At 44.6% G+C, this 26472-nt stretch overlaps 2 protein-coding genes across 4 annotated transcripts in view; both read left to right on the forward strand.

Annotated features, from left to right (window-relative positions):
* The window catches only part of RAVER1 (ribonucleoprotein, PTB binding 1), a 22210-nt gene extending 12523 nt beyond the window's left edge, over nucleotides 1–9687 (forward strand). For all 3 annotated transcript variants that reach the window (XM_083419832.1, XM_083419831.1, XM_083419830.1), the window contains 8 exons: nucleotides 1484–1595; nucleotides 2953–3188; nucleotides 4568–4661; nucleotides 5071–5213; nucleotides 5742–5819; nucleotides 6474–6599; nucleotides 7820–7903; nucleotides 8000–9687. In XM_083419832.1, the coding sequence (XP_083275958.1) occupies nucleotides 1484–1595; nucleotides 2953–3188; nucleotides 4568–4661; nucleotides 5071–5213; nucleotides 5742–5819; nucleotides 6474–6599; nucleotides 7820–7903; nucleotides 8000–8146 (1020 nt within the window). In that variant the 3' untranslated portion in view covers nucleotides 8147–9687. The remainder of the gene's footprint in view (nucleotides 1–1483; nucleotides 1596–2952; nucleotides 3189–4567; nucleotides 4662–5070; nucleotides 5214–5741; nucleotides 5820–6473; nucleotides 6600–7819; nucleotides 7904–7999) is intronic.
* A 3049-nt stretch (nucleotides 9688–12736) lies between these two features.
* Nucleotides 12737–18293, forward strand: FDX2 (ferredoxin 2). Its single transcript, XM_083420816.1, has 5 exons — nucleotides 12737–12884; nucleotides 13492–13531; nucleotides 14838–14944; nucleotides 15975–16062; nucleotides 17633–18293. Exons 1-5 carry the CDS (start codon nucleotides 12770–12772, stop codon nucleotides 17787–17789), a joined length of 507 nt encoding a protein of 168 aa, XP_083276942.1. The 5' UTR covers nucleotides 12737–12769; the 3' UTR covers nucleotides 17790–18293.
* The last annotated feature ends 8179 nt before the right edge of the window (nucleotides 18294–26472 follow it).

The following is a 26472-nucleotide window of genomic DNA, read 5'->3' on the forward strand; positions in this document are numbered from 1 at the left end:
CTCTTCACTGCCTCTTCGCTTCCTTAAGGCTGAATGGGAGCACATTTATTCCACTGAGTGCTGTGGGCCTATGCACCATCAAGTGAGCTGTACCGTTGTGGAGCAAAATTAATTGTGCATGATGGAGCAGTTCTGTACATGGTGGTCTGAAGTTTTTCAAATATCTAGCATTATTTGACAAGGAGCAGTGGAGTAGAGGGCAAAGAGATAGAGCTGAAAAAAAGAAAAAAAGAACAGGTCTGTTTTCCACATCTCCATCTCCTTCTGGAAGTATACCCAAATGGATTGACTTAGGCCCTCTGAATTTGGATGGGGTAAACCTCCTCCTGATGCCTCCTTGTTGAAAACCATTGCTTATCAGACTTCAGACTTTTGTTCTCAACAAGTTGGGTTTCAGAGCATAGCTCTCTAGGCTTCTATTCTGCTTTGCTGCCTCCAACCATTGATGGAAGAATCTGCCACAAACAACTATTAGAACTTGCCATGGTTGGGGTGGAGTTGCATCAGAATTAAATAGCCTTGAATGTTGTGGTTTTGCCTGCTGTTAATGTTGTCCTTGTTGCAGCTGAACAGCAAAATCCATCCCAACTATCACTTCTTTCAAATAATAGTAACTCGTATACTCAGAACAGTGATGCAAGGAAGTTAGCAGCCAGGACTTTCTGTATTGGATTCTCTGAGGGTTGCTTTGAAATGGAAATACAGCTGTAGAAGAACAGTTGGAGAATGGGAAAAGGCCATGAGTGTGCTGGAATTTAAGCTAACAGTTTGTGCTGTAGAATCCTGTTTGTGTTGCATTTGGGCCACTTGCAACAGCTAAACTCAGTCTTTGCCGCAAAGTCCTGTGAAGTCCATCTGAAAGACATTGGTGCACCTCTTTCCTATCTATAAAGCTCCATCTTTCTCAGGCTGTTCTGTATCTGAACATAGCTTGCCAGGAGTGTCCGGTGGTGCTCAGTTACCTGGGCCCTGGTTTAGCAAAATGATCTGCCCAGCGTCTGCAAGCTGCATTCAGGTGGTCTGCAGCATGTATGCATTAAATAGTAATACTGGTTTTCACTTGTATTCTTACTGCTTCCTTAGATTCTTATATTGTACTTTATTGTGTTACAGTCTGAATTTAATAGAATGCAAAATGTTAGAAATAAAAGAAACACTAAAAAATTAATTTTAAAACCATACATCACCTAGCACAGCACAATTGCTGCAACAGGCAGAAAAATCATTAAGTGGTCCATCAGCAATTTTCAAGTGGTCTGTTGGGGGGGGGGGAGCTTGGGAACCATAGCTCTAGAGACATGAGTGATGTGGCTGTATGTAGTTGATCCCTTTTTCCTTAACCATTTGGATCAGTATGCCTTTGCCATTGCCTTGCTTGAGATTACTGGCTTGTAGTGGGTTATTGGCTTGAGTGTGTTGGATTTTTATCACACACAGTCTTGTTTCCTGTCTTAATTGTGGGAACATACTGATTTGTTTGCAGAAACCAGGAATCTTGGGAGAGTCTCCGCTGGGTTCCTTGCAGCATGCTTTGGGAATGCAAAACACACCAACTTCTCAGACAGGAAATCAGTTACTGAGTGAGATGTCCTCAGGTAAGTGCTTTGTGGTATAGGGTCATAACAACATCCTCTCCAGAATTTAATTTTTGAGTGCTGGTTTCTACTAGAAGCTAGGGAAATTATGTTCTATAAAGTCAATACCTAGGCAGTGATAATATGAAAAAACTTACGGATCAAGGAAACTCCTGTTTCTTTCAGAAACTGACTGACCACAAAATATAGCTTATCTGTTCTTAATTTTCTCATTTAACTTACTTTGTAGATTTTTACTTTTAGTAAAAGGTGAAGATTTATACAATCTGAAGAGAAACCACCTTAATAACTGTTAATATATACTATTGTTATACTTTGTATTTTGGGTCTATGGACTGCAATAAAGCTGTGTGTGATTTTTACCTTGCTGATCCAAGTCCAGAATTCTTTCATCATAACAGAAGGGAGAGTATTTACTTGGGTTGCTGTATAGCAGACTCTTCTTTGAATAGGAGAAGGCTTTGGGATGTAGTGAGAAGGCAAAAAAAAATTTTTTTTTGAAATCTTAGCATAATTGGTGCTGAACCTCACAGCAACTTCATCTCATCAAGATCTACTCCTACAGCAACTGCAGTAACTGTTGTTATTTTTGCGAGCTGCAGCAGTTGCTTCTTCAGCTATGTTCTTGGCCCATTTTATTTTTACTTCTCTTCACTTCAGAGTAGCTCCTGCAGCCCTGTGTGGAAATTAGGTAGGTGGCGCCACTCCTCACAGAAGTTGTGTAGGAAGATTGGCGGAGCAAAGAACTCTGCTAACAGATTAAACAAGTATATCCTCAGGCCTGCAGTTGTTGATGAAGGGAGAGGTTTCAGGCTAGTTGCACAGCAAGTTGTTCAGCAAGTCCTCATTCGGAGCAGGATAGCATGGAAGGGAGCAGATTAACTCTCCTTCCATGCAGTGAGTCCCGTAGTGTTTAATGAAGGGGTGTTTTGAGTCTTAGCTCCACATGAAGCCACCAACCTGAGCAACATAGAAGGAGAGTAGGGTTTGCTACCTTTCTTGCGTTGTCTGAAGGAGTCTCCCCACCCATGTCTTTGTTGAAGGTGGTAGGAAACTTTCACCCCACCCATTGTGCTCTTGCCCCATTGGAGCTTTTCATTGTTCCTGTGGAAAGGACTCAGACCAGCAGGTTATGTATAAATCCCTACCAGGTTGGGTAGCCCCATTTTACTCCCCTACTCGCTGGCAAAAGCCCTGCAAATCTACTCTTTAAGGTATTTTAACCACCATGAATTAAAGAAGTGGTTAGTTGACAACATTTGAACAGTAAATTGACTGTCCCAACCTGATGATTTGGGTTCCAAAACTACTTTATTTTAGGAAGCGGCTCTCACCTGGGTGCATGTTCCCTCCTTAGGTGGCTCCCTACCTTCTGATATGGCTCCAGGACCTGTGAAGTCTCCAATCTTGCCTTCGGGAAACCTGCCTTTGCCATCCTTTCTGGGACCATTGGGAATGGAGAGGGAGAACTCTGTGATAGGACCCCACCTGACCCAACCTGGGCTACAAGGCCTCACCACTTCTATCCTGGGGTCTGTGATCAGTGGGCTTCAGAAGCCAAAGCAGACAGAAAATGGGCCTCCATCATCTGGGGTATGTGAGGAATCTGGTACCTTGTGAAGGTTTACATTTGTGAAAGTTTGAGTATATGTCATGTGGTGCTTTTCTGTCCTTCATCATTGTAGTTCAGAAACATGTGAGAGTTTTGACTGAAGGGCTTTTATATTGCACGACAGCTTCAGTTGTGCTTTTCCTTCTTGTACCTTTTCCCTTGCAGCTCTCCTCCTGCTTTTGAATTCTTCGGTTCTCATGCCTGCATTGAAACCCTGGCTTGAAACTGTTGCAACTGGATAGAAATGTAACCAGTTCCTAGACTTCTAGATATTATTATCACTATTACCTGCCCTTCAGCAACAGGTCCCAGGGCAGGCTAATTTTAAACAACAATTTAAAATTCAGAATTGAAAACAGTTAAAGCAAATTACAGTCACAGGAATAGGGTGTGCCCTGAAAACACCTATCTTGGATAGCGTAAAGGTAAAGGGACCCCTGACCATTAGGTCCAGTCGTGACCGACTCTGGGGTTGCGGCGCTCATCTCGCTTTATTGGCCGAGGGAGCCGGCGTACAGCTTCTGGGTCATGTGGCCAGCATGACTAAGCCACTTCTGGCGAACCAGAGCAGCGCACGGAAATGCCGTTTACCTTCCCGCTGGAGCAGTACCTATTTATCTACTTGCACTTTGATGTGCTTTCGAACTGCTAGGTTGGCAGGAGCAGGGACCGAGCAACGGGAGCTCACCCTGTCACGGGGATTCGAACCGCCCACCTTCTGATTGGCAAGTCCTAGGCTCTGTGGTTTAACCCATAGCGCCACCCGCGTCCCTTTCTTGGATAGCATAGGCCAGGGTAAAAAACATTTCCAAAACCTGTATAGTGAAGAAGCCAGATGCACATCTGTGGTGAGGATATTCCTCATCTTCAGAGCTGCCGCAGAGAAGGCCCTCTCCCCCTGGGCCACACACACCAAACTTCTGAGGGAGGTATATCCCTCAGGAGGTGGAACTACCAAGAGGAGCCCCTTATAGCATAACTGACTCCAGGGGTTTTCAGAATTGGGCTGCAAGTGATCAGCTGGAAGATGTTCAGCATAGTGTAGGCACTGTGTTTAGCCTGAACACACTTCTCTAATCAGTATGTCAAAAGCATGTATATCCTCTTGGACATTTTATTAGAAGAAAAACTGCCAAGTGTGTGTTGCTGAGAATCTCTTTAAAACCAATAGATTACTTCACCAAGCGCCAGCATTGGACTTAACTTTTAACTTTTTATTTTTTAATAGAGGATGCATCCACCTTTTCTTCAAAAAATAAAACTGTTTAACTTTTTTATCACACAATGTGTGATTCGCCTTTGTTAGGGGCACCAGCTGAAAACCTCTAGAAAATGGTGCTCACTGTTTCCTCTCTTACAGGTCTCTCTGCTAGGAGAGCCACCCAAAGACTTCAAGATTCCACTCAATCCTTACTTAAATCTGCAAAGTCTTCTCCCTACGAACAAGCCTGGAGGTAAGGTGGCCACATCTTAAGTGGTATTCGGCTAAAGTGGACCTGTTGAAATTAATGGGCCAAATTTAGACATGTTAATTTCAGTGGGTCTACACTGAATAAAAGTTATCTGAATGCCATCCCTTATTTGGCACAAGGGGAAAAGAAAGTACAAAACTGTGTCCTCTAGTACTTGCTAGAAAATCCAATTTCTGGTGTGTTTTGAGCTGTCTTATGGAGGCCTGATGGGTAAGAGGCATGGCAGTTTTTAGTGCTCTTTCTGCCTGCAGCTATAGGCCTTGCATGATTAGACAATCAGGGTGTTTCCTGCAGCCCTGAGGTGAGTCTAGAGTGGGACAAAGCCTATCCCATCCCTGGTTCTTCTACCGTGCTGCCTGCATGCTGATAGTCAGCTCTTTTGTCTTTGTAGGTGGGGCCAACAAAGCATTCAGCTTGAAGACTGGTGTACTGGGCAATGTTTCAAATCCCAGAATTCCACAGGCCTCTCTATCTGATGCTGTGTTGCCTTCTTCTGGGCTGACAGGAGACGGCTGTGCTTTTGACTACCAGCCAGTGAGTACTTGAAGATCCATTATGGCCATGGCTCCTGAATATAAACAGCAAGGTTAAAGCGCTGGAGTTGCTTTCATTTATCTTAATGCCCTTTAGGCTCTGCTTCTTCATTCTGTATTATTATTCTGCGTGGCAGCATCTGCTAAAAACATTCTTGTTTAGATAAGCCTGCCCGGATGCTTAGGGTATAATTTTAATCTCTTTTAGTACTTTACCTTTTGTATGTTTTGGGGTTGTAATTTTTTTTATTGAGTTTATTGCCTTATCTTTTTGTAAAGTGCTTTGAGGTTATTTTGCAATCAAGTGATGTATGAATTTTATGAAATAAATGTTATGTTCCTGTAGGCACAGATTTCTAGTTCTTATTGGTGACCATATCAGTTCAAATGACATAGAATCAGAGTTGGAAGGGACCCTGAGGATCCACACTCTAACCAACTCAGCTATGAAAAGTTTGGGGCATCATTATATCCAGTTTACACAACTCGGGATTAAAGAGTTCCTGCCTTTTCTCTTTTCTATCAAAAGGACTTGGGAACGCGAATGTATCCGCAGGCCAGAGAGACAGGGCCCCAGCTAGGTGGATTTGCACACAACAAGCAGAAGGTAAACATCCATTGTTTTAAATACCTCTACCTAGCTGTTCCCATAATTGCTGGCCGTTGGCCATGCTGGTGTGAATTGATGGGGAGTCCAGCAGCATTTGGAGGGCACCGTGTTGGCTACCCCTGGGCTAGTCCCAAGGGAGCTGCCTCTGTCATATTTATATTCCTAAATACCGTGTTGGATTTGATATGGTGGCACTAAAAAATGTTGGCTCCTGGCTTCATCCACTGAAAGGCAGTAGGTTTAGAATGCTGCAGTGCCAATGTTCACAGTGTTGTGATTTGAGCTAGTTTAATGTGTATGGAAGATGGTCTGGTAAGGAACACCCACAAACTTGGTGGTTAAGAGCAAGCTGTACTTGAAACGGTCGCTAACTGTGTAGCAGAATGCACAAGGAGGGCACAGAGCTGTGGAAGGTTGTGGGCGGGAAACAGACTCTCTCTTCTAGCCATCCTGCAGTGCTGAACTGGTGACAAGTGCCTGCTGCCATCCTCCTTTCTCTCCCTCTCCAAGGCAAGTTGTCACTTGGAGGTGCTGCATAGGCTGGTGGGAGGGGCTCAGTCATTTTTAGTTGTTGCTGTCCTACAGTGTGGAGAGGGGTGTGAGAAGCTCTGTGTACAAGGAGCCGGTGTGAATCTTGTTCCTCTTTTCCAGGTGTCATCACCTGGGTTTGAACGGAACAGCCTTGGAGCCCCTCTGCCTCCATTCTATTCTGGATCCCCAAGCTCCTATTTCACCAGCGGCCTTCAGGCTGGGCTCAGACAGAGCCACCTAAACAAAGTAAGATTTCCCATAATGCCGGTTGTGCTTTGTATTAGGATGCAAATTTGGATAGTTTTGGATGCTACACTGGCACACAAACAGCTCCAGTCACTTGCTGCTGTGGTCTCTTTGTTTTCTTATTTGTTAAATTTGTATACCTCTCTTCACCCCAAGATCACAGGGCAATTCACAACATAAAAATGCAAAATGAGAACACAAAATACATAAAAACAAATAAAGACAAACTCATTCATTGGCTGTCTGGAAGCATCCCCCATGCTTTTCACTTGAGTTTGTGGCCACTAGTTTTCCCTATGACAACACAGAAATGGCCAAACCTCAGTAGAATATGATCAAGGGAGATTGCAAACACTTTCAGATATAACCCACGAAGTGCATGAGTTGCAGATCTTGTAAAAGAAAAGGTGAACGTGGAATTGCTTTGTTTATAGTGGGAATAGAGAATCTATTTTGTTGTTGGATTCTAGCTCCCATCAGCCCCAGCCATCACAGCTGCTGGTCAGGGATCGCAAGAATTGTAGTCCCAACAATACCTGGAGGGCAGAAGCCTGGAATAAGAAGGAAAATAATAGTATAATTATCCAAGACTGGAAACATTGGCTGGGATCCAAATAACAAGAAAACTAGTTTATGTGCCTATACTGTGCTCTGGGCTTGCTTTGCCAACAGCAGACCCCATGATACATTGTAAACCTTTTGGAAACTGATGGTGCTTTTTAAAAAGCATTCTGATCTTGCATTGATCTGTTTAAAGTGCAAGATCCTGATGGACATGCCTTGGCAAGCACAGTGATCTGTTCTTATATTACCAGCAGTCTCAAAACCTGCAACTGCAGACCCTTCTGTAGATTGACCCCAAGATATAAACTAAATTAGTCTAATTTTATGCTGTTGTTTTGCACAGGGGGCTTCTGGCTTCATTTGTTAGCGTGAAATTCTTGGATGCTTTTCTTCAGGAACTTCAAAGAAGAAGTATTTGGAGGGAAATCTCACAGGACAGCCAGAGAGGTTGGGGGAGCAGGTTACAGCCATGCTAAGCAAACAAGCCAACTCACTCAGGCCACTTGTGAGACCTAGCTTTGCCTCCATTCCCCGGAAGGACTGACATCTTGCCTTTATCAGTGTAGTGTTTTTCATAGTATCACGCTGGGTAGTGGAGGGGGTGTCAGCCTCGCAGTCAAAAATGATGTTAGTTCCACTCTTGCCTTTTCTTCCAGGCAGTTGGGATGCCACCTGTGAGTGCAGCAGATGGCATCATGGGACTAGGACCAACAAGTCACTCACACAGCACCTACTCAAAGGTGGGTTGGTACTGCTTTGAACTTTGAAACCTTTAGCTCCTCCGTGTCTTGTCATTTCCCTAATTCTGCCTCTCTTCCCCCTCATTGCTTTTGCAGACTCCGGTTGGTGGCCAGAAACGGGCCTTTTCCCACCTGCTCCCATCCCCAGAACCCAGCCCAGAAGGGAGCTATGTGGGTCAGCATTCTCAAGGCCTGGGAGGGCACTACGCAGACTCCTACATGAAGCGAAAGAGGATATTTTAATCAGTTTCCTATAGAAGCACTCACTTTTCTCCTTCCCCAAATATGTAAATTTTTGTAAAAATGTTTTTAATGTTTTGCTTAGACTTGGTTTTAAGACTCTGTGCAGAGGACTTGGCTTCTGAGCATGGGATCCAGTGCAAGCACATCCTGGGCTTTGAAGATGAACCCTTGGTGCTTTTTGCAGCAAATGCCCCTTTTCCCTAAGTGAGGCTATTTCGACAATCAGAAGAAGCACCACCAAACTGCAGACAGCTCCCTACTGCCTCTCAGTCAGCTGGACCAAAATGAATCTGGATGCCTTTTCCCTACTTGGGCTCCTTCCTGTTCTGTGCTCTTATTGCAGTATATTCTACTTGCATGGTCCTGTTGAGCAAGGGCCTTGTCTTTTAGAGATACGAGTGTCTTGCCTTAACACTTTTTCCAGCGAAGGAATGTACTTGCATTCTGTAGGTGCCTCTGGATTGCTGCAGTGTGATAGAGCGAACTACTAAAGAGGAAGAAGATGGCAACGGAGAACTCTTGTGTCACGTTGGAAAACAGGGTCCTGGTCAGTTGCAGCCTGTCACCTTCACTCTGCTCCTGCGGCCCCCAGGTAGAGACATGACTCTGCCTCCCCTGCAATCTGACTTTGCTTTTATTTTTTTAAACAGTAAGTCTGTGTACTTATTTTGGTTATGATTAATTTGTAAATTACCTTTTTTAAAAAAAAATCCATGCTTTTAGTTACTTCCTTTAAAAATACATAGTTTAGAAGTGTGTGACCTTGGTAAACTCTATGAACTTGATTTATCTGTTTTAAATTCCCTCCCTCCTTGGGTTGTTGCTGTTTTTTCATTGGTTTAGACCAATTCCTTCTTGGGTGCAAAGGTTTTTTGAGTGAGTGTGGTTTTGTCTTAATGCTGATCTTGCAGTCTGATAACACTTAAGCCAGGCTCCTGTGGCTGGGTCTGCCTTTGGGTGTTGTTCCCTGGGGTGACTTAGAATTTTGCTTAGTGTTTTTCCATCTTGGTGGCAACAGGAGTCCTCCATTTGGCTTTTTGAGAGGACCCAGCTTTGAAGCTACATACACCTGCACTTTTTGCAGAGCTAAGATTTTTGAGTGGGTTCCACTGAACTGGCATTTTCAAGCTCCAGTCTGAACATAATTGGCTGTGAATGATCCTCTTCCCCTTACACTGGGCTGAGGGGGAAAAGATGGAAAGCACAACCCTATTCTACCAGGATATTTTCTGAACAAGGTCCAGGTTTAGCTTGGTACAGAGATAAATAAATGGCCCTATAAGTTGCTTAACCATCTTAGGTTCACAATAGTTCCATATTACCCATTCTCAGTGTGTGGAGTTTGCTTTGAGACAGAGAAGGGGTCTGTGGCCTTTTTCCTGGGGGATTTGTAGTTTAGCCTATATACATTTTCTGTTTTATAAACATGCTATGATGATTCTACTGTAGATACTGCTTGGTTAGCTGTATATGTCGTGGGATTTGAAATCCATTGGCAGCTGGATACCAACTTTCCAAAGTAAAGTTATATTTATATCAAACTTTGTCTTGCTTTTTCATTCTTTGTGCATGGGGCTTTAAGAATAATGAGCAGTGGAAGCAGATGTTTTTGAGCAAGCTGGATTGCCTAATCTCTGTTCCAACTGTATATACAAAGGTAAAAATACACTCTAGAGCGGCTTGGCAACCTTCAGACCCGAGGGCCTCTCTGTATGGATCGTGGGACTCTCTCCAGGCTGCTCCTCTACCCAGGTTGCACCTGTTTGACACCCACCCTCCTCAAGTAGTTATGTAGTGAACTTTAGTAATACTACTTGCTGGCTTAAATAGAAGATGGAGAGGTGTGTGTGTGTTTGGAACTGGCACTAAATTGTAGGCTGTGTGCAAAGACGAGTCACATCCATTGTTCTGCTTCCTTTTGCCTCTGGCATTGCCTGCCACAAGAATGCAGCACCTGGAAAGTTGTCCAGAAGAAAATATGACCATATGGCTGAGAAAGGTTTACTCCCCCCACACCAACTTCTACTATGAAATAGGTTGAATTATTATTCAAATAGTACCACATTAAAGTGCAAAGGCGCTAGACTACAGGTAAAGCATCTGTTTCAACAAAGGCTCCTCTAAATGAATACCACAACTTCTGATTTCTTTGGGGAAAGTTGGATTAAGTTTGAATGATATCCTTCCAGCATAGATTTGTGTTGTCTTTTATAAGAATTTTTTTCCTGTAAGGTATACTTAATTCCTCCTCTATGACATATTGTATAAAATATTGTAACAAAATTACACATACACTTGCTTTGCTTCAGTGTACAATGCAAGTTGTGCAAAGTGCTCTCACTCCACTGGGCCAAGGAAATAATCTCTTCTCAGTTTATGAAAGGCTTGTCGGCCCTCAACCACTCTTGAAGGGATAGTATCTCCATTTGTGCCATAGATTTCAAACATAATACCTGTCAAAATATTCAAAGATTAGATAAATGGACCTTGTTACAACAATGTTGATGAAGGGCTTATTTACACCTTTGGTGCTAACTAGTGTATAAATCCAATATGCACCAGAAGAGAGTGAGAAGGCTACATAGTGATGTCCCAAAAGGAAAAACAGGTAAGATTTAATGGTGGAGCATCCATAAGCTTACGTGAGACAAGATGGAATAGGGCTACCATTGGCTTCTGGTTAAAATATTAAGATCTGCCATTTTCCAGAGAAACGGGTGCTACTGTGGCTAAGCAGTAGGCCTTCTTGCCTCATAGATCACTTTCTGTTTGCTTCCTCCATGGCTGCCATGCTCATCTGCTTTATTTTGGTATTGAATTGAATTCAAGCACAGGACCTTTTGGACTTAATCCTCCTATGTTTAAATATGCCTGACTACTCTAGGTGTATCCCAGCCAAGACTGTCATTCACTGAAATACCTTGTTCTTCCCTTGTCCATGTGGAACTAACAAAATGGTTATTTTAGTCCTTTCAGCACCTGAAAAGTTAGGGGATACCCTTCCTTTACAAGATGCTAAAACAGAAGCACCAAAAGTTCTCAACGTTGTGTCCAAATGACTTGCAATAAAGCAGATCTGATTTGGTCTTCTGACTTGTTACTTAAAGGCAGCTTAGGAAAGTGGAATGGGTGGACTCTAAACATTATTAAAAGCGGCAATATTTGGAGGATTCTTATGGACAAACTGCTTTGATCAAAATCCAGTTCCGCTTCACCCAAGCTACTTCTAAGAATGAAGAAGTCCTGTGGAACCTCTCACAAATGTTTAATAAAAATTATTAAAAATACAAACAAATTGTGTTTGATTTGCAGCTTTTTAAATAAAAAAATGCATCTGATCTCTTCAGTCTCTTGCTTCTTATGTAATTCTGCTCTTGGCAAGTAACTTATATCAGCCTTTTAGTATGATAGGGCCGGGCGGACAGGTTTGGCAGGACGTTTTTCTCTCTCCAGGCATCATATATCACGAAAGGAGAGATGTCATAATGAGACAGGAGGGCATTGAAAGACACTTTTCTTTGGAGTACATCATCATCATCAGCGTTATCATCATTTTATTTGGATGCCGCCTTTCCACAGCTAAAACAATGTTCAAGGCGGCTTACAATATGAAAAGATACATAATTACAATAGCGAAGTAGTTACTAAAAAAAGAAAACACATTAAAAACTACATAATGTGATAAGAATTTTAGGGTCTTAGATATATATAAAATGTTCATAAATGTACCAACGAAGCATGTACATAGATCAGCACAGGAAGACCGACCTGAAACCATTTTTGATTCCCAAACTGACCAAATGTTTCCTCTGCAAGGAGGGAGGGGGTCAGGGAGCCTTTCCACTTTCTCAGGAATTGAGTAATCAGCATTTTAATAGGTGACAGACTATCAGATAACTTGGCAGACAGGAAAAACAACATTCAAATTTCTGTTTTAGACCACCTTTTCTGTGATGTAGGTATGTGGGGGGTGGTCTTGAGCTATACCCCTCCTGTGATACATGTATGATGTTTCTGGGGGTGGTCTTGGACTCCAGGGCTGGGAATTTAAAATGTCTATATAAGGGCAGGCACACCTTTGTTCTGCGTTCCTCCTCCTCTCCTGCGGGTGAGGGGAGCACCCTGTTGCAACAGATCAATAAAGATCAGGCTGCTTTGCTTCTCAATATTCTCTGGTTGGCTTCTGTTATTTTCTCCTAACAATAGGGAACCTACGTAAGGACTTTTTATGGGCTCTTGGATACCCCATAAGGGAAAAGGGCAGATTTTGTTTACAACAATATCCACATAAAAATTAAAGTACTAATCCTTCTGCAGATGCTGCCCAAGGCCAGATCAGCGACCAGGCGACATTCCATCAACTGAGCAAGTTGATTTGTTGACATTATTTATCTTGCATTTGGTAATTCGAAACGCTTCAACACTTTCTAGCCTCCGCCCACAAATGTTTCCAGCCGGAATAAGCAAGGGAGACTCCCTTTGAAAGAGGCGGAGGCAGAATAAGACAACGCCGCTTTCCAGGAGTGGGGGAGATCCCCGCGCAACGAGCCAGGCTCCCCTTCCCCTCCGTTTCCACGGAAACAGCCGCCGCCCTCTGACCCCGGCGGTCACGTGGCGCCTGTCATGGCGGCCTCCTGGGCCGCGAAGGGCGGCGCTGGCGTCTCCCGGTGCCCGGGGCGCCGTCGGGTCCTGGCGGCGGCGGCCGGCCGGCTCCTGCCCCGGGGCTTCCGCACTGCAGGTGGGCGAGGGGAGAGCGGGGCTGCTCTCTCCCCAGGGATCAGGGAAAGACTGCCGGGATGCGGGGAGGCTGGTTGCTCTTTCTTCCCTCCCCTCCCCCTTCCCTGTAAACTGCCGTGAGTCCCCGTCGGGGAAAAGGCGGTGTGTCAATAAATGTACAACAACAACACCACCACAACTTGGTCACGAAACGAGAGGCGCCTCGGGATTCATCGGCGGTGTTTTTGTTCCAGCAGGATCCCTCTCCCTCTGTTGTGTAACCGACAGCTCAGATTGTTCTTCGTCAGAAGTTCGATTTGGCGACCCAAACAAACTTGCTCCGAATTGGAGGAATTCAGAGGATCACTCCCTCCCTTCCCCCAACCTGGTGCCCTCCAGAGGTTTGGGGGCTCTAGTCCATGCTTTAGTGTTACACATGACGTGCCTTGTTGCTTTAAGCTATATAATAAATAATAATATTTTTTTATTTATACTTCGCCCTCCCTGGCCAGGGCTGGGCTCAGGGCGGCTAACACCCAACATATGTACCCTGCCTTGAGATTGAATAGTAAAAGGCAAGGCTATAAATGCATATAAATAAATAAAATGCTGTGTGTTTGCCCCCCCAGTGACTGTTCAAGCAGAAGATGAGAACTCTGCCGCAGAAGTGTGAGTACCACAAAATGTAGCCGGGTTTAATTTTGGGGAGTTCTAAACTAATCTTGGATCTTCTTTGGGCGGTTGACATATTTTGTGCTTTTGATAACTCAATGAGAATTCGTGGTTTGAAATATTGCTTGTTAATTGTAAGTAGCGTACATAGTTAGGCTAGGTGGTTACAGGAGTCCTAGCAGCCTAATTTCTGCAGTGGTGTATCCAGGTGGCAGCTTCACAAATACTTGTGTGTGTTAACCAGAAATACAGGAAGCAAAGCACCCTCTGTACAATTGTTTGCTTAGTTCACAGTGCAACTCTTACTGGGGTGGTGGCTCATCCTATGCTGGTCTTGCAGTTACCCCTTACTACTTGTATCATGCATTGGCAGGACCATGTGGGGGGGGGGCGGGCTTTAAGTGCAACTGGACTGCATACCAGATGTACATCTGTCTCCCTTTACAGCTGCTATGTTGATACACACCAGTGCTAAACTTTGAACACTTAAAACTCAATTGGCTAGAGGAGCTTTTTGCTCTGTTGAGTCTTCAGCACTTCCTGTTTGTTTCTTTTTAACATTACTGGGGTCTGGTTTAACAATTCTGCCTACCTGCTGCATCCCACACCCCCTCTGCCAACCTTCTTCTGGACCTTGCCCAACCCTGCCCCCATCCACCCCCTCAAAGTCCCCAATCGCCATGCTCCCCATATTGCTTTCTCTCCTTCACCCACTGCTGCTGGTGGTGAAGAGGGGAATGAAGAGGAGAAAGTCATTGTCCCACCACCACTGACAGAATGCAGGCTTCCTTCTGCTGGCAATGTATCACAGCAGCAGGGGAAGAACAAAAGGGAGAAAGACTTTCCCCTCCTATTTCTGCCAGCTGTGGGGCCACCCACTCCTTCCTCCAGCCTACTCAGGTCCTAGGCTTTCCTTGTCCTGTTGGGCATGCATGCACCCTTGTATTTTTATTTTTATTTTATTTATACCCCACCCATCTGGCTGGGTTGCCTCAGCCACTATGGGCGGCTTCCAACACAAATCATCATCATCATCATCAAAAATTAATAGTAACAATCAGATCCTATATAAAAAGTCACAATAACAATGCCAGCATGACAACAGATGATTAAAAATATAGTATAGAGGAATGAGAATATTTGGAATTCCAAACCTATGTCTGCTGTTAGATGCTGCTTGGTAATCTGTGCCTTTATGCAGAAACACAGGAGACTTTCAACCATGCTTGTAGCTTTTCAGTACCTGACAATTATGGGAGGGTCATTGATTGAAGATGTGCCTATGCTTTTTATCCTGCCTCAGAGTGAATGTGGTGTTTATAGACCGGTCTGGGCAAAGGATCCCAGTGCAAGGCAGAATTGGGGATGATGTGCTGCGCTTGGCTCAGAAACATGGCATTGAGCTAGAAGGTAGGTCTTAAGTGCCCTGCTCTATCCGGCTATGTAGCAGTCCAGTCTAGCATCCTCTTTCCAATAGTGGCTAGCGGGATGCCATTGGGGAGTCCAAATATAGCCTCTCCTGCATGCTTTGTTATCTGATATGTACTGTCTCTGCACATGGAGGTAGTATTTAGCCATTTTGGCTAATGGTATGCACAATAATGTGCAAGTATGCTTTTTTGGTAGTGCCCCAGCACTGTAAAATCCCTTCCTATTGACTTGCAACTCATCCCATCTGTTTAGGCAAGTTCAATTGAGATTGTAAATAACTTGGGTGTTACAGAGCAGCTTCTTAATTATTCTGTGTGCTTGCCAATGTAGCTATTGTATAATGACTTGCTCCTGTCTGTTGCTTTATGAGGGCAAAGCCCTAAAATACTTAGCCAATGTTACTTGTTTCACTTTGTGTGGCAATGGGTGCTTTATCAAGTAACCTGGTCACAGTATCAAGTTCTAGTATTATAATGGAAGGAGTCAAACGCAACCTTTCCTCCACACTGTTCATCAGTGTATAAATATTACACTCTTCCTCCCCCCTATCTCTCCCCTTGTTGTATTGGGGAGGGGACTACCGTATTTCTCTATAAGATGCACCCGACCATAAGACACACCTAGTTTTTAGAGGAGGAAAACAAGAAACAAGAAAGCAACAGAAAGCCTCTTGAGCGAAGAAGCAGGAGCGCTCCCGCTGCGCTCAAGAGGCTTCAGCGATAGCTGCACAGCCTGCATTCACTCCATAAGACGCACACATATTTCCCCTTACTTTTTAGGAGGGGGAAAGTGTGTCTTATAGAGCGAAAAATACGGTAAGTCCCAACAGCTGTAGTATTTCCTCATATCAAAGGTGCCACAACTCCTTGATCATTTTGTTGCCCTTTTCTAGTTTTATGATACACTTTTTGAGAGGCCAGGTGATTGGAATAGTGCACAGCATGCAGAGTGCCTTCTCTTGACTGGGCAGCAAAATCTCTCTCATTGTCTTTGCCTCTTATCTGCACAGGTGCCTGTGAAGCTTCCCTAGCCTGTTCCACTTGTCATGTCTATGTGAGCCATGATGTTGTAGACAAGCTCCCCCAGCCTGATGAACGGTAAGGACTACCTTACGACCATAGAATTGTAGAGTTGGAAGAGACCCTGAGGGTCATCTAGTCCAGCCTCCTGCAATGCAGGAATATTTTGCCCAATATGGAGCTCAAACCCATGACCTCGAGATTAAGAGCCCCGTGCTTTACCGAGCCATCCCTTGACACTCTCCTTGTAGCAGAAATGGCCTTTCTTAGCTCCCTGCTGATGGCATTCCACAACTTCCTCAGCAATGGCTGGGAGGGCCCTGCTGTCCAAGCCTGAAGAAACTGGCAGGTTTCTGGTGCAAAAAAAAGGAGGCAGTGCCCGAGAGAGAGAGAGAGACCTCTAGTGGGGTATTTTCACATCGGGCAATCAATGCCCCCATTGGGTTTCAGATAGTACATGGATAGGAGAGTCTAAAAAGCCTGGGACACAAATTTTCATGGCCCTCTATGGTGGCTCATTAAACTACTCCTCACCCACAATAATACCACATCCAGACTTAACATGGACACTGGTACTAGAGCCTGCAATAAACCCAGATGCCAACTTTGCTGCCACATACACCCGGACAACACCATTACTGGCCCAAACAACATCAAACACACCATCTCAGGACTATTTAATTGCTCATCTTCTAACATTGTGTATGCCATCAAATGCCAGCAGTGCCCTTCAGCTCTCTATATTGGACAAACAGGCCAAACCCAACGCCAAAGGATAAATGGACATAAATCTGCCATCAGGAATCACAAGACAGAGAAACCAGTAGGAGAACACTTCAATCTCCCAGGACATTCTATACAAAATCTCAAAGTAGCTGTCTTATTACAAAAGAATTTCAGAAATAGACTGGAAAGAGAAGTTGCTGAATTGCAACTTATTACCAAACTTAAAACCACGGAGAGACCTGGTCTGAATAGACACATTGGATTCTTATTATACATGATATAGCAATTTTTAGCCAACTCACCCCTTGCTTTTTCCTGCAAGACCAATTGCAGTCGTTAACAGTCCTCAACAGGTTTACCACACCTATCAGCCAATCACCCATTCCCACCACCCTTCTGAGTAATACCCCTCCCCACCCTCTCACTATATAGAAGGGTCTGGTGACTTCTGTTTCAGTGTATCTGAAGTGTGCATGCACACGAAAGCTCATACCAATAACAAATTTAGTTGGTCTCTAAGGTGCTACTGGAAGGAATTTTTTTATTTTGTTTTGACCAACACGGCTACCTACCTGTAACAAGAAGTAATGTAGTTAGTGTTAGCTTTGGAAGTGTATACTTGATTCTGACCAAACTAAGCCCCCTAGAGCGCAATATATCCATCAGGATGTATATTGATCAGAGGGGGATAATGGGGATTGTTTTTTTCTGGCAAGTTGCACTGCTTGCACTGACGTGAACGTTCACCATAGTTCAGTGTTGAATTTCATCTAGTGACTTGATTCTTGTTTTTTGTTTAAAATGTGTTAAGATGAGCTATAATGTGGACTTGCTTGGTATTTTAGCACTGGTCATACCAACTCATCTTCTTATCCACCTTGGGGGTTATGGGCTGGAAGTCACTCTTCTTGTCTTCTCGCAGGGAGGAAGATATGTTAGACATGGCACCACTGCTTCAGGAGAACTCTCGCCTTGGCTGCCAGATTATCCTCGACAAAGAATTGGAAGGAGCAGAGTTCACCCTCCCCAAGATCACTAGGAACTTTTACGTGGACGGGCATGTCCCCAAACCCCACTGAGTGCCGTGGAGCCAAAGGCTGGACCAATCTCCAAAGTGAGACTGATCTCTTAAGCAGTCGTCAGAGAGCAAGACAGCGATGCGGTCAAAGCACGCATGATGCTTTAAAAAATAAAATTGTGTTCTATGAACAAAAGACTGATGCAAAGAAAAGAAGTGTGTATCTGCCAGAGAGCCACTCAGAATGAGTAAGGCCAGAGCTTTCTGCCTCTCTGAGCCTCCCTTAAGCTATTGTTTAACTGCATTCATGGCTTGAGAAGGATGTTGGGAGATGTATCTCCCCCAACCTAGAAGCACTTTCCCAAGTCCTGTGGGAAATGTTTCAAGGGGAGAAGAGGCTCCTGCAGATTAGCACCACTATTTTAAGGTGGGCACAGCAAGTACTGGCTTCATGGAAGGAAAGCGAGGGATGAGGGGAGTGGGTTACCCTCCACAAACACTTTGATTGTGTTCTTTCTCTCTGTTTCTGTGTTTTCTCTTGCTGCGCAAGCAAGTGCATTAATTTTCTTTTTTTTTTTTTTTTTAAAATAATATTTATTAAAGTTTTTCAAAAAATACATAATCACTTATGGGACTCCCCCCTTCCCCCACCCCCACCATATTCCCATTTCACATTGTTGGCCACACAAATTCCCCTTTCAAATTAAAGCTTAATTTGTTTTACCCTTAATAATAATAAACAACCCGATGTTCTTTCCCCAGGACCCACCCCCTTTCATTCCACAATTTCCATTTTTGATAAAAAAAGCACCCCAGATAATAACAATAGAAAAGGTAAAAAATAAGAGATATAATGAATAATAAAAAAGAAAGACCAATTCAACAAAAAAGAACAAAATTGGCAAGCCTTTGGAGTTTTAGTTCTCCCCCCCCTTTCCCCGGTTTAATTTCCCCCTGACCATCAACCCCTAGTATCTGCCTGGAATTCTTAAGGCCATAAATCACAACTTTTCCCCAACTCCAGCTGGCTTTCCCTTTTTTTTTTTAAAATTAGAAATAAATTTTTTGATAATCAAAATTATTATTATTATTATTATTCTCCAAAGCTTTAACTTCAGTCTTTAAGAAAACTGTAGTAAAACTCCCTCCGTTGTTCTTTCCGGTTTGTAGTCTAATTTCCTTTTGTTCCGCTGCTTAAACGTTGTAATTCGCAAGTTTGGTAAGTCTGCAGGGATGGTTGTTGTTCAGGGGCAAAACCTTACGTTCAGTCCCTTCCTTTCTTCAATAGAAAAGTCTATTGTCTACAGAAAACACCCTGCAGACGAGATGTTGTTTCCGCTTTGCAGCTTTCCCAGAAGGTAACCAGTTCTGTAAAATTCCATTGGTGTTTTTCCACTTTCCCAGTCCTTGTAATGTCCCGAAGCTCCTCGAGGGGGATTGTTATAACTTTGTTTCCTCTAGTCCAAAAGTCAAGTTGTTATCCATATTCGCCATTTTGTATCCAGATTTTAACAAATTGTAGCAAATTGAAGCAAATTTAACCAGCCAAGTTCTCATAATAAAATCCACTCCACTTTCCGACTTTGACAGCTATTTTGAAAACTGTCGAACTCTCCGACTCCTTTCACCAGGCTCTCTCTTCAATCGCCCCGGTTCCCAGGGGGGGGGGTTGTGTTTCCCTTCTCCAGTTCCTCCTCCAGCACAGTTCTTGTAGTTCCCCATCGTGGAATTGTAATTTTTATCAGCAATGCAAGCCTTTTTGGGTCTTGGTTTCCCCGTCTTTGTTTTAGACAATTTACAGTAGGGAGGGGACTGACTTCCTTTTTGAATCCCCCCCGCTCGTATCCAATTCGAAAAAAAAATTTCTTTTTTCCTCCTTTTGAACCCGATTTCCAGATTTACTCACGGGTTATTGTTGAAAAGTCCGAATTTTCAATGGAAGAAGTCAGCGCTCTCCGCCGGATGGCATGCGGCTGCGCTCAGCAGGGGAAGCAGAGGACTCAAGGCACCACGCTTCTCCCCGGCACCCGATCCGTAGCCTTTAAAAAGGCTCCTTCACGAGTCGGGAGGGCGCTAACGGTGCAAGCCGAGTCTCCATGTCCACGGCCTCCGTGGCCGTGGTTTCTAAGGGTCCCCGCATCGCCGTTGCGGTAGGACCCAGCCCCTGCCGAGCAGACTCCCTCCGGAGCTCGGGGGGAGTCCGCCATTCGGCGATGGCGCCAACCCGGAAGTCTCAAGTGCATTAATTTTCATCGGGGACTTCTTGTCTTTCACTTGCCATTTGACTGCTGAGAAGATCAGTCAGCAACATCATTCATAGCACCAAAGAAGCTGAGAGGAGGAAGGCACTTGCCCCACACCTCCTCTGGTTTTTATCAGTAAAAAAATAAAAGCAGCCTGTTACTGTTGTTCTTGCATTTGTGTACAAATTGCATTGCGACATTCAGTTTACATTATACTTTTATTATATACAGAGTTGTGTTTGATTGGAATACCATACAGGCAAGAACAATCCATCTACTCTTCAATAATATCTTCACATTAAAATTCATTTAAATAACCCCTCCTTCCAACTAAAGCCAGTGTGGTGTAGTGGTTAAGAGCAATAGCCTCGTAATCTGGTGAACCGGGTTCGCGTCTCCGCTCCTCCACATGCAGCTGCTGGTGACCTTGGGCCAGTCACACTTCTTTGAAGTCTCTCAGCCCCACTCACCTCACAGATTGTTGTGGGGGAGGAAGGGAAAGGAGAATGTTAGCCGCTTTGAGACTCCTTCGGGTAGTGATAAAGCGGGATATCAAATCCAAACTCTTCTTCTTCTTCTTCTTCTTCTTCTAGGTCTCCCAATGCTTTCAAAAAATGTACAAGCTTGCATATTGGCAAGTCGTTTGGGGAGGAAGGAAAATAATTCCATTATAGTGCAAGTGGTGATACACCATCAGAAACAGTTCCTTCTATACACTTAACCTGACTGAAGTTGATAATACCATTAGTAGTGGACATTGAATGGGAAAGGAGACAGCATTAAAGGTATGCTGAGCTTAAGCTACTGTTGAAATGATCAGAAGATTAAATCCAGAGGTGAACATCTGTACATGAGTGGTGGATTTCACTCAAAATGTTTTCTGCGGTGCGCTCATTTAAAAGTGCTGTTTATATAAAATTATTGCTACTGTCAGATAACAAGGGCTCCAGTCCTGTGCACACTTACTTGGGAGTAAGCCTAACTGAACACAGTGGGACACACAGCTGAGTTAAGCAGTGCAGCCCTCTTGGCTAGGGTCAATAGTTTTAAAAACTTGCTGCACCATTCACACACCATTTCTTGCCTTCCTGGTACTGCCTGAAGCTGGCTATTTCATCTTACTGCATAGCAATCCTGATTGCAAATATGTCTTTAAACTTTTGACAAAACTAGAAACTGACCAGCAGAAACACACAGCTGTAGCTGCAGAATTAAGTACAGTGGTACCTCGGGTTACAGACGCTTCAGGTTACAGACTCCGCTAACCCAGAAATATTACCTCGGGTTAAGAACTTTGCTTTAGGATGAGAACAGAAATTGTGCTCCAGGGGTGCGGCAGCAGCAGGAGGCCCCATTAGCTAAAGTGGTGCTTCAGGTTAAGAACAGTTTCAGGTTAAGAATGGACCTCCGGAATGAATTAAGTACTTAACCCGAGGTACCACTGTATTTGGAAGCAGATACTTTCAATATGGTACACAATATAGTTGGACCAGTGCAACTATCTGTATGCCCAGCCATTTACACAGGGAGCCCCCCAGGTAATCAATAAATTGAATTTGGCAGTTCCCACTTCTCTTTGCCTAAACTGCAGAGATAGGGAGGCGCCGAGCATAAGTTGTTGAACTGCAGCGGCCATGACATGGGACTTGGTAGTCCAACAATATCTGGAGGATCACAGGTAGTAGTTATATTATTCATATATGTTAATTGCTTTGCTCAAGGAAGTGACTCAAAGTGACTTATAGACACAGTCCTGGCCTTTTGTTGTCCAGGAGAAACATCTGATAAGGCAGGCATAGGCAAACCCGGCCCTCCAGATGTTTTGGACTACAATTCCCATCATCCCTGACCACTGGTCTTGTTAGCTAGGGATCATGGGAGTTGTAGGCCAAAAACATCTGGAGGGATGAGTTTGCCTATTCCTGTGATAAGGGAAGAGAAGTGCACAAAAAGAACTTTTAAAAGATTGAGAACATCCCCAGGGAGTGCTGCACGTATAATCTGCCTCCACCAGTGCTGGTGTTGAGATACTGCCAGGGAGACAAAGTCCATCTCGACTCCACGTCGTCTCCGGACGTCCATTGATCTCCCGTAGACACGCAGTATCAGCAATTAGCGACACAAGCTCTAGAAATAGCTTGCCACATTCCAGAACCGATGCACGCTCTATCAGCAGATAATGCACACAGCGAAAGATGCACCCAGGAGAGCATGATTTGCAAGTTTATTCGGCGTTGATCAGAACAAAGAAAACATGACTGCCTGCTTCAGATGTCTCTGGCAGAGAGAGAGAAACGAAAGCAAAGACACAACATAAACATCCTGTGAAACAGGAAATACGCAGACTGTGACTCAAAGCCTGCTCCCTTTTAAGGTGGAACGGAAATATCCTAACAGCGGGATGTCTTAAACAAGAGTCCAGGTTGGTGAATAAATTCTCCATGCAGGGAGCCAAGTTGATAAGAACTGGGGTAAGTGTTTCCCAAAGCAAAACATCTGAGCAGAGTCCAAAGTGCCCTGCTTTTTGTGGTGGGTGGGAGAGGATTTCTGATGGGGAAAGAGATTTGCTATGATGTGTTTATGAAGAGGGTTCTGTCCATTTATAATGGAAACATTTCCCTAGCCATTCACCTGTTCCCAGGCTTGCAGTGCAGAGGACCTGTGGTTCTCCAGATGTTGGGACTCCAACTCTCAGGCATTATGGGAGTTGTAGTCCATCCGCAAGATCTGAAGGGCTACAGGTTTCACCTCCCCGACATAGGGATTTTCATAATTCAAGCCCAAGCATTATTTAACTCTGGAGGCACGAATACAGCAGCAGAGGATGGCTCCTTTGGGGTTCATTCATCCTTACAGCTTTGCTCTGCAACAAGGCTGCTAGGAGCACAGGGCAAATGGGGCATGTGCCCATAATGGGGCAGCTTGTCATCAAACCTGACAAGCAGATGGCTCAGCTAATACAATACAGACGAAGCATAGGAAGACTAATTGCTTGACACAAGTCTAGAGCACCAGAACTGGTTTTTACAGTATTTTATTCAAGTTGGCACCCCTGCCAGCATTTTGCATCTAGCTCTGGTTGGTGGACCTCAGGGTTCAAGAACATAGATCCCACTGGTCTAGACCTGTACACTGGGGACTGCCATTTTATCCTCACAGGAAGTCTGAAAAGTAGGTTCAGCTGAGAAAGATTTGTGGCTAAGTATGGTTTTGACCCTGCAATGATCACATCCAAACCCACCACTCAAGTCCAAAGGTGGACAGAAGGTAGATTGGACTGAAGGGTAGATTGCTGGGTGATTTGTAGTATAGCATCAACTTTGAATACGATATTTAACAACAACAGCAACAACAAAAATATTGCCATAAGTTAGGCTGTTGGAATATTTGATCTGTAGTAATTCAGATATAGATTTGTAACAGGGTGGTGTAGTGAAAACCTGCTCAAATCTCAGCCACTAAATTCAACTGGGAAATCTTGGAGTAGTTGCTCTCTCTCACCCTAACCTACCTCACAGGGATGTTGGTAGGATAAACTTGGGACCGTGGAACTATGCATGCCACATTGAGCTCCTTGGCAGGGAATGCATGCATGCATGAAATGAAACGAAACATACACACAGGTGAGTCCTGTGTATGACTTGTGAGGCACCCCCAAACTCGGCCCTCCAAATGTTTTGGGACTACAATTCCCATCAACCCTGACCACTGGTCCTGTTAGCTAGGGATGATGGGAGTTGGTAGTCCCAAAACATCTGGAGGGCCGTAGATAATTGCCTCTTCCTCCAACCCTAGATTTAAGTTGATGGGCATTGCCATTCAAATGGTGTGCATGCATGCACCATATCATGTGATCGATTAAGTGGGGCAGGGCTCACCTGAGCCCCCCCCCCCAGTATTTTATTTAAGTTGGCACCCCTGCCAGAATTTTGCATCTTGCTGTGGTTGGTGGACCTCAGGGTTCAAGAACATAAATCCCACTAGTCTAAGACCTGCCCATGTCTGCAAACTAGACCACAGCTACCAACCAGGAAGTTCCTAGAACAGTTGGTCTGCAAGTACTAAGAAAGGATGCTGTGATTACAAAGACCCAGCATGGGTTTCTCAAAAAGAAGTCATGCCAGACAAATTTCATTTCTTTTTTGACAGTTACAAGCTTGGTGGAAGAATGCTGTGGACATAGTGTATCTTGATTTCAGGTTTTGTCCTGGGCCAGCTGTTATTTAGAAATCTGTTAAATGACTTGCACAAAGGAATTGAGAGGTTGTTCATTCAATTTGCAGATGACACCAAACAGGGATGGGTAGCTAATGCCACTGAAGACAAAATCTGGATTCAAGAAGACCTTAACAGATTGGAGAACTAACAAAAAGAATTTCAGCTAGGACAAACATTAGGTTTTTCACTTAGGCAGGAAAAAACAGCTGTACAGATATAAGATGGGGGCCACCTGGCTTGCTAATAGTACATGTGAAAAGGATCTGGGGGTCTTAGAAGACCACAAGCTGAATGTCAACAGTGTGATGCAGAGGCAAAAGAAGAGCAAGTGCTATTCTTGGCTGCATCAACAGACATCTAGCATCCTGATCAAGGCAAGTAATAACACTGCTCTGTTGTGCCTTGGTTGGACCCCACCTGGAATACTGTGTCCAGTTCTGGGCACCACAATCTAAGAAGGACATTGACAAGCTGGAACATTTGTAGAAGAGGGCAATCAAGATGATCAAGGGTCTGGAAACCAAGTCTTATGAGGAAAAGAGGAGACAGAGGAGATATGATAGATCTTTAGCTATTTGAAGAAGGCTATCACATAGAAGATAAAGCAAGCTTCTTTTATCTTGCTCTGGAGGGTAGGACTCGGACCAACTGCTTCAAGTTACAAGAGATTCCAACTAAACACACAGAAAAACTTTCTGACAGTAAGAGCTGTTTGACAGTGGGTTGTGGACTCTCCTTCCTGGGAGACTTTTAAGCAGAGGCTGGTTGACCATCCATCACAGATGCTTTAGGTGAGATTCCTGCATTGCAGGAGGTTAGCCTAGATAATCCTTGGGGCTGTGCAGAGAAAGAAGGTTGCTGGCTAGAAAACAGCACCAGAAAGGCCTTGGTTTAATTTTCTAGCTTTTGAGAGAGTTTTGCTGAACCAGATCCAACATCTGTTTCCAATACTGTCTCTGGAAAACCATATGCAGGTGATGCCCCCAGTAGATACACTGCAGTTGAACATGGAGGCTCTGTTTAGGTATGGCTACTAATAGCCCCATATGGAGTCACCCTTCCACTACATTACCTCATTCTTCTTAAAGGATTTCTTGCTCAATCACAAACACTGAGGACCCTCAGTTAATGCCTCTGCTGCCTCAGTTTCCCTCTTTGTAAAAGAAGGCATTAAGGTAATTTTAACCTTTGGGGTTTGCTATTCAGGTGCAATGCATGGAAGTGAGAGCTGGACCATAAAGAAGGCTGATTGCTGAATAACTGATGCTTTTGAATTATGGTGCTGGAGGAGACTCTTGAGAGTCCCATGGATTGCAAGAAGATCAAACCTCTCCATTCTTAAGGAAATCAGCCCTGAGTGCTCACTGGAAGGTCAGATCGTGAAGCTGAGACTCCAAAACTTTGGCCACCTCATGAGAAGAGAAGACTCCCTGGAAAAGACCCTGATGTTGGGAAAGATGGAGGACACAAGGAGAAGGGGACGACAGAGGACGAGATGGTTGGACAGTGTTCTTGAAGCTACCAGCATGAGTTTGACCAAACTGCGGGAGGCAGTGGAAGACAGGAGTGCCTGGTGTGCTCTGGTCCATAGGGTCAGGAAGAGTCAGACACAACTAAACAACAACAACAATTCAGGTGCAATGTGCTTTACACCAAAATGTGGTAAGCTAGTCCTGTGGCGTTGCTAGCGGGCAGAGACCCTGCTGCTCCTTCTGCTAAGTGGGGCACTGAGCATCTCTGCCTCTAAGTCCTACCTTGACGGCATCCCTCCTACCATGCCATGGGAGGGTCACATCATTTGGCACTCTAAACGGGACTCCTTCTTTCTCAGGGATGCTTATCCTGCCTCCAACCTCTCTCCACACACCTTATCCCGCGACCCGGGCCCTTTTGTACTCTTCCTATTGGTCCGCCCCCTTCCTCTTATGGCTGCCGGCGCCCTGGGCTTTCAGCTGTATCCAATTAAACGCCCTCCCCGGCCCACTGCAAGCAATATCTGATGGGCTTGGGAGAGCCGCGCTTCCCTGCTCCTTCTGGGCCCGCTAAGCATGGAGGGCGAGCTTTTCGTGGACGGGCAGCTCCCGGAATTCTCCGTCCTGCAGGATCTGCTCAGCCCGCCCTGCCTGGAATCCGAGACAAGCAGCAGCCCCGGAGGGCCCAATCCGGCGGGCGCTGAGCCAGAAGCCGCCGCTCCCAGAGGATCCAGGTTAGCTCCTCTTGACACCTGCTCGTGAGAACGGGGCGACTCCAGATCAGTTGCCCCTAAAGGAGGGAGCATCCGAA

The sequence above is a fragment of the Podarcis tiliguerta genome (genome assembly GCF_965153285.1).
Source record: "Podarcis tiliguerta genome assembly, chromosome: 17".
NCBI classification, from domain to species: Eukaryota; Metazoa; Chordata; class Lepidosauria; order Squamata; family Lacertidae; genus Podarcis; species Podarcis tiliguerta.